Source organism: Parasteatoda tepidariorum, chromosome 8 (assembly GCF_982258835.1).
Source record: "Parasteatoda tepidariorum strain Cologne lab strain chromosome 8, Ptep-v5.0, whole genome shotgun sequence".
NCBI classification, from domain to species: Eukaryota; Metazoa; Arthropoda; class Arachnida; order Araneae; family Theridiidae; genus Parasteatoda; species Parasteatoda tepidariorum.
This window is the reverse complement of record NC_141762.1, coordinates 8,865,508-8,873,383: the sequence shown is the minus strand read 5'-3', so window position 1 is coordinate 8,873,383 and position 7,876 is coordinate 8,865,508. Positions and strand designations below refer to the sequence as shown.

Genomic DNA, 7,876 nt, shown 5'->3' with positions numbered 1-7,876 from the left:
TTTAAGAAACTATTGCAAATTTTACTTTAATTTCAAATCAATTTTAGGAATTCAGTTTGTCAGTTGTAACACAAATATTTAATTTTCGAATATTTTTAATCAATGATAATCAGTTAAAATATTTTGATTCTTTGATATTTTGCTACCACTTTTTACATTTTTCTGAAAAGTGGCAACCCTGCCACTGCCGGCACCCAGATGCTCCAACTACTAGGAAATTTCCGGAGCTTCAGAAAATATTTTTCATAGTGGTAGCAAGAGTAGTGTATTTATAATTTTATGAATTAGAAAAGAATTAGGCCCACCATTAAGCACAAATACGGGACTGCCAACTTTCTACTCTTTTTGTAAAAAATTATTCTAATAACATCTAAATTTATCTTTTAATGCATTATTGTATTATTGTTCCCGTCAAGTAACAATTTTCTTCTTACGTAGAAGTAACGACGCGCATGCGCACTGCCAAAAACAAAAAAAGAACTGAATATTAATATTCATTCGATGTTTAGAATTTCATGTAGCTGTTGAGCTTTAAAAATGTAATCTCTTTCTTTCTTTTCTCTTATTAAATACTTAAAATATTCTTAGATTTGACTGTTGAATTAGAATTGCGTTGATTTCCTCTTAGTCGAATTTTTAGAATTATGTTGATCACTTCCTGATAGAATTTCTAAAATCAGATTTTATAGATGAACCACCGTTACCATTTGGTGCATCGCCGCCGCGAAACAACATTCTTGTTGTTATAGATTGTTTCGATTTCGGATTGATCAGGAAGTGTAAAGAAAAGAAAGGTAGGAATATTTGATAATTTGATCTATATGAAGATTTAGATAATTTGATGCTTCAAATTTAAAGTAGTTGTTTTGTTGAAAGTTGTTTTGTTTTGATTGTGTGATGCGCGTATTTGTTTACATATTTACTAAATATTGAAGCATCATACAAATTATAAATTTGATTATTAGTGTTGATAAGAATTTTTAAAATATGGAAGAATTAACTAAACAGAGAAAAATTAGAGGCGTTTTGCGTTCTAGCATAACAAAGTATATTAACAAATTAGAACAAGAATTTGATGAAATAAATACTGATACTGAACTAGAACAACATTTAGATTTTTTGACTAGTAGATTAAAACAAATAAATGATTTAGATAATACTATACAATCTCTAATTGTAGATGAAAATGATTTTGATGCAGAAATTGAATCTGCAATGGAATATGGTCAGAAAATTGTTTTATGGAATTCGAAACTTTCTTCTAAGATAAAATCCTTTCTTCGTAATGCAACTGCTAATAATTATGATGGGGTAAATTTAATTCAGGCACAAGAACATTCCAACAATACTATAGCCACAGAAGTTTTGAATCGGAAAATAAACAATAATGTTAAACTTCCTAAATTATCGATAGAAAAATATTATGGAGATCCGTGTGTTTGGATAGAATTCTGGAATCAATTTCAAAGTACAATTGATAAAAATGAAACATTATCTGTAATAGACAAATTCTCGTATTTAAAATCACTTTTAGGAGGTGCTGCAGCTAATGTTGTTAATGGGTTTTCGCTTTCTGAGGAAAATTATGGAAAAGCTGTTAAACTATTAAAAGAAAGATTCGGTAGAGATGAATTAGTTATAAATGCTCATATGAACAAATTGTTAAATCTCTATCCTGTTAAAGATGCTAATAATGTTTTAGGATTAAGAAAATTATATGACACTTGTGAAGTACAAATTCGAAGTTTGGACTCTTTAAAAGTAACTTCCGGAATGTATGGACATTTATTGTACCCCATTTTGATTAAATTAATTCCTGAAGAATTAGCTTTAAGCTTTAACCGTAGAAAATTAGATAAAGCCAATCTAAGTGATTTTGATGTAATGGAACTGATAAATTTTCTAAAAATTGAAATAGAATGTAGGGAATCTGTTTCATTCCAAAACTCGAGGGTAGATAGAAAGAAAAACTTCATTAATCATAATACTGTCGCAAAACAACAATTTGGCAATTCGCGTGAGTCACCTCGAAATCAAAATCGCCCTTTCAATTCAAATGTAAACAAAACAGTAGAATATTTAGCTCCTGTCACAGAAAGTAATTGTATCTTTTGTAAAGAAACTCATAGTTCGGAACACTGCAACAATGTAAATATTGATGAAAAAAAGGATTTGTTAAAAAAACAAGCTCGTTGCTTTTTGTGCCTTCAAAAAAATCATAGAATTAGAGACTGTAAGAAAAGGACATTTTGCGATATATGTAATCATAAACACAACAGAACAATTTGCTATCAATTTGGTAAAGCTGAGGATAAAAACGAAACTAAAATTGTTACTGCTATTTCGCAATGCCATGAAGTTTATAAAACTGATTCGTTGATTAAATCCACTATTGGAATTTATTTGCAAACATGTACCGCTATGATTAAATCATCATTAAATGAAGAAACTTCACCTGTTAGAATATTATTAGATAATGGATCCATGCGAACATTCGTTTTAGAAGAAGTTTCAAGAAGATTAAAACTTCCCATTGTAAGATCGGAAACCTTATCTGTTTATGCCTTCGGAGCTGATGGAGCTCAAGAGAAAATTTATGATGTTGTTAAAATAAGATTAGCTAATAGGGATCAACCTTCTTTAAATATTGAACTTGAAGCTCTAGTCACCGATCAAATATCTGCTACTAATTTACCAGCACCTGATACCAACATTTCTAAAGCATATAAGCAGTTGAGAGGCTTACAGTTAGCTGATTCCTATGACTCTAAAGAAAATAAGATAGAAATTTTAGTTGGAGCTGATTTTTATTTTGACATTGTCAGTGGTAGAATTAGAAGATTGAACGATAAACTGGTAGCTTCAGAAACCATTTTTGCTGGTGTCTTCAGGGACAAGGAAGCATTCATAAAGATCTATGTAGCTTCAAAATTATCGTCGAAGAAAAATCCATCTCCGATCAACTAAGAGAATTTTGGGAGCTGGAAAACTTAGGGATTAATGTGGACACAGAAACTAAAGATAATGTTGAAAAGGAGATAATGAAAAATTTTGAAGAAGGAATTTCATATGCAAATAATCGCTACAAAGTGAAGTTGCCCTGGAAACCTGAATTAAAGAGTATGTTACATAATAATAAGGTAGTCGCCAGTAGAAGATTTCAGTCTTTGAAAAAATCTTTCATCAACGATCCAGTCTATTTTTTTGAATACAACAAAGTTTTAGAAGATTATCAAAAAGAGCACATTATAGAGCCTGTTACAAAGGAAAACGAAACTTTGAATGAAGAGAATTGCTTCTACTTGCCTCACAGAGCTGTGGTCAGAAATGACAAGAGTACAAGTAGATTACGAGTCGTCTTTGATGCATCATCGCATTCTGCTGGACTGATTTCACTAAACCAATGCTTGTATACTGGACTTAATTTATTACCTGATCTTTTTCTTCTTTTGATTAGATTTAGACTTCATCCTGTAGCTGTGACTGCTGACATCAAGCAAGCTTTCCTGCAGATTGAAATTGATGAAGAAGACCGAGACTACACCAGATTTCTTTGGAACAAAAGCCCAGACGATTTCAGTCCTGATGAGACCTACCGGATGACAAGAGTTCTGTTTGGTGTGACGTCTTCTCCTTTTCTACTTAATGCCACCATAAAACATCACTTGAAGAGGTATGTACAGAAATTTCCTCATACTGCTCAACTGTTAAATAAATCGTTGTATGTTGATGATTGCCTCATAGGCGAAGATGAGGTAGAAAGTGCTCTGACTACTTGTTTAGAGAGTTATAAAATTTTTAAAGATGCTAGCATGTGTTTGAGAAAATGGAAAACAAATTCCCCAGAACTGTTTCACAAGTTGAAAGAACATAAATTAGAAGTAGATGACATAACTGATTCTTTTGATCAAACTTTAATACCTTCAAAGGTCCTGGGAGTTGCATGGAATCCCAAGGAAGACTATTTTTACTTTGATACTCGAAATGTTGAATTATTCCTTAAGAAAAATAAGGGGACTAAAAGATATATTTTACAAATTGCAGGTCGCATATTTGATCCTATTGGATACATTGGGCCATTTACTATTCGTATCAAATGCCTGATACAAGAAATATGGTGTTTAGGCTTAGATTGGGATGAGGTTGTACCAAATAAAACCATTGAGGCATTTAATAAATGGTGTGATGATTTAAAGAAATTGAGTAACATTCGATTACCGCGTTACTATTTCTCACATGCATTACCTAAAGATATAGACAATATCCAGTTACACCTATTTTCAGATGCTTCCATCAAAGCTTATGGAACGGTTGCCTATCTAAGAGTAAAGCTAAACGATGGAAACATCATTACTAGTTTTGTTGCCTCTAAAGGACGAGTTGCGCCGTTAAAGATGCTCTCTTTACCTAGATTAGAACTTATGGGAGCACTTTTATCTGCTAGACTGAGTGAAAAAATCATAGAAGGTTTGGAATTTCCAGTTGAGCGAATTTTTTGGACTGATTCGTCTATTACGTACTTTTGGATAAGAGGTTCACCAGATAGGTTTAAAATTTTTATTAAGAACAGAATTCAGGAAATTCACAAACACAGTAATCCTTCAGAATGGTTTCACTGTCCTGGAACGGATAATCCCGCTGATTTAATATCACGTGGACTTTCGGTTTCAGAATTAGAAAACAGCGACTTTTGGTGGCAGGGTCCACTGTGGCTGAAAGAAGATGAATCGTCGTGGCCAAAATCTTTAGAAACACACAAAGAACTTATTGCAAATCCAGAGACACTAGAAATTCGGAAAGTTTTAAGTTTAAACACAAACGTCGCAGAGAGAAACGAAAACATCAACAATTTCCTTAATCGATACTCCTCTTTCACTAGGTTGGTTAGAATTACAGCTTATTGCTTAAGATTTCTTAAAAACTGTAAAGATACAAATAGAAAAAGGGATAATTTAAGTACATTCGAGCTACAAAATGCTACACAGGTGTTAGTAAAATGTGTGCAATCTATAGAGTTTAGCTCTGAAATTAAATGCCTAAAAAACAAACAGCCAATTCCTCAAAATAGCAAAATCATATCATTGAATGTGTTTATGGACGACAATGGACTTATGAGAGTTGGTGGTCGCTTGAAATTCTCCGAGTTAACAGAATCACAAAAATATCAAATGCTTTTACCGAAATCTCATCACTTTACACAATTAATCATCGAACACTTTCATAACAAATCATTACACTCGGGAGTTCAGACAACACTTTATTTGATTAGACAATTTTACTGGATACCTTCTGGACAAGATAGAGTCCGAAGATTCATACATAAATGCTTGACTTGTTTCAAGACTAAGACACAAACTATTAATCAAAAGATGGGTAACTTGCCCAAAGATCGGATCGTACCCTCACGACCCTTTGATAAAGTTGGTTTAGACTTTGCTGGTCCCATATTAACAAAACCTAATTTGAAGAGATCTAAGGTTGTAATTAAATCTTACATCGCTATATTTATTTGCTTCAGTACTAAGGCTACTCACTTCGAGGTTGTCTCAGACTTGACAACAGATGCTTTTTTAGCTTGTTTGAGAAGATTCATTTCGAGACGTTCAAAACCATCGATTATTTGGAGTGATAACGCATCTAACTTCAAAGGTGCAAGAAATGTTTTGAACTCAATGCTTGAACTTTGCCAGTCAAACTCTGTGAAGAACTTTAGTGCTGAAGAGGGAATTCAGTGGCATTTCACACCGCCTGCGTCTCCTAACTTTGGTGGTCTGTGGGAAGCTAATATTAAATCCATGAAGAGAATACTCTTGAAAGTCACAAAATCTAACTTACTAAATTTTGAAGAACTGACTACGCTCGTAGTGCAGATCGAAAGTATTCTCAACTCACGCCCACTTTCGCCCATGTCATCAGACCCTAACGATCTGCAGCCGTTGACACCAGGACACTTTCTAGTTGGAGCTCCGTTTATGTCATTTCCTGAACATCATACTGCTCCAGATTCTTTTTCTCTTTCTTCTAGGTGGAGCCTGATTCAACGTCTGAAAGACAGCGTTTGGAATAGATGGAGCCATGAATACCTGAGTCAACTACAAACACGTTCGAAATGGACTTGTCAACAAGAAAATCTGAAAGTTGATCAACTAGTCCTTCTTAAAGATCCTAGTAAGACAGCAATGCAGTGGAATCTGGCTAGAATTGTGAAAACTTATCCTGGAGAAGACAATCTTGTCAGAGTGGTTGACGTCAAAACAGCTAGAGGAACTCTTCGCCGAGCCATCTCTAACATACTTCCACTACCGGATGATGTTGGACTAACATCCAACGGGGGGCGGGATGTTCCCGTCAAGTAACAATTTTCTTCTTACGTAGAAGTAACGACGCGCATGCGCACTGCCAAAAACAAAAAAAGAACTGAATATTAATATTCATTCGATGTTTAGAATTTCATGTAGCTGTTGAGCTTTAAAAATGTAATCTCTTTCTTTCTTTTCTCTTATTAAATACTTAAAATATTCTTAGATTTGACTGTTGAATTAGAATTGCGTTGATTTCCTCTTAGTCGAATTTTTAGAATTATGTTGATCACTTCCTGATAGAATTTCTAAAATCAGATTTTATAGATGAACCACCGTTAGCATTATAATGTTACATGTAATGTTTAATGTATTATAATGTTATATGTAATGTTTAATGTATTATAATGTTATATGTAATGTTTAACCCTTTCGCGCCGACTGTCACAAATACGTGACAGCATGAAACTGTATCAATCAGGATAAAAAGATAAAACTGGTAATCAAAGTAATTCATTAGCAGTTTATTTGTGGGCGGAGTTATAATTGTTTGAATTATTTAATTCACCATTACTTTGTTCAAAATAAAACTATTTAGTTATACTTTGAACTAACATTAATTATATATATGATTAAACTAACAATAATTAAAGAAAAAGCAAAGTAAGTCTGTCAAATTAGCAACGACTGCATTTAAGTTACCGCTTTTTATTTAATTGCAACTTGATTCTGATTTTGTACAAATGCTTTTCTGAATCACCCGTCCCCAAGGGGTTAATGTAGTATAATGTTATACGAATTTATTCATTTGAACTTATTTTCCACAGTACTAAACATATATAGTTTAAAAGTTCGCATGTAACGTCATTTGGTTCCAGCTCTATCGCAGTGAAGCTTTTAAAATGTTGCCAAAATTAGCAAAAGTTCTTTGATTTTTAAATGTCTATCACTTTATAAAATACTTTGTAAAAAGTGTAGCAATCGATAATCCTGCAAATAATTTAAACAGATAAATATAAAACCAAATAGACGAATACTTAATCCACTTCCTTTATAAAAGAACCTTCTGCATAACTGTAAAATGAGGAGTGCACATTCGCGATCAGATATTTCCTGTAAACCTCGTATTATTCTCTGCTTAGAAAATTTTAATAAAAGTTATTTTGCCCACCATTACGTATAAACAATTCAACAGTTCATAGAAAATGCACATTTCCGTAAAATATCTCATAATGATCTTATGTAAACGTTTAAAAAAATCTAAATGTCTGCAAGTTTCAGTTTTTAACACTTTATCACTTTCAAAAAACTTTGCAGAAAGCGTAGCAGTTGGTTTCCCTGTGAAAATATCTTTATATGGATCTTAAAGCACATTAGACTGCGATTTTTAAAAAAAACTAAAGTATTAATGAGAAAATATTTACTTTTAATTAATATCCATTTTTTCATGAAGGTAGTTACCCTTCTCAACAGAGAATTGCAAATATATAACTATGGAATATTAATTTTAAAAAAAATCGAAACAAACTTAAAAAAATAGCCATTTAATTTAAGCTTCATTGAATTTTCACTTTTTT

At 32.5% G+C, this 7,876-nt stretch overlaps 2 protein-coding genes across 2 annotated transcripts; both read left to right on the top strand.

Annotated features, from left to right (window-relative positions):
* The first annotated feature begins 987 nt into the window (after positions 1-987).
* Positions 988-2,967, top strand: LOC147805267 (uncharacterized). Its single transcript, XM_087149401.1, has one exon. The coding sequence runs from the start codon at positions 988-990 to the stop codon at positions 2,965-2,967; it is 1,980 nt and encodes a 659-aa protein (XP_087005527.1).
* Positions 2,968-2,969: 2 nt separating this feature from the next.
* On the top strand, positions 2,970-6,356 carry LOC122270483 (uncharacterized). The gene has a single exon (XM_087149400.1). The coding sequence runs from the start codon at positions 3,042-3,044 to the stop codon at positions 6,354-6,356; it is 3,315 nt and encodes a 1,104-aa protein (XP_087005526.1). The 5' UTR covers positions 2,970-3,041.
* The last annotated feature ends 1,520 nt before the right edge of the window (positions 6,357-7,876 follow it).

Excerpts from the sequence above, each read along its gene's own strand:
- LOC122270483 (XM_087149400.1), top strand. The coding sequence starts at position 3,042 with ATGAAAAATTTTGAAGAAGGAATTTCATATGCAAATAATCGCTACAAA.
- LOC147805267 (XM_087149401.1), top strand. The coding sequence starts at position 988 with ATGGAAGAATTAACTAAACAGAGAAAAATTAGAGGCGTTTTGCGTTCT.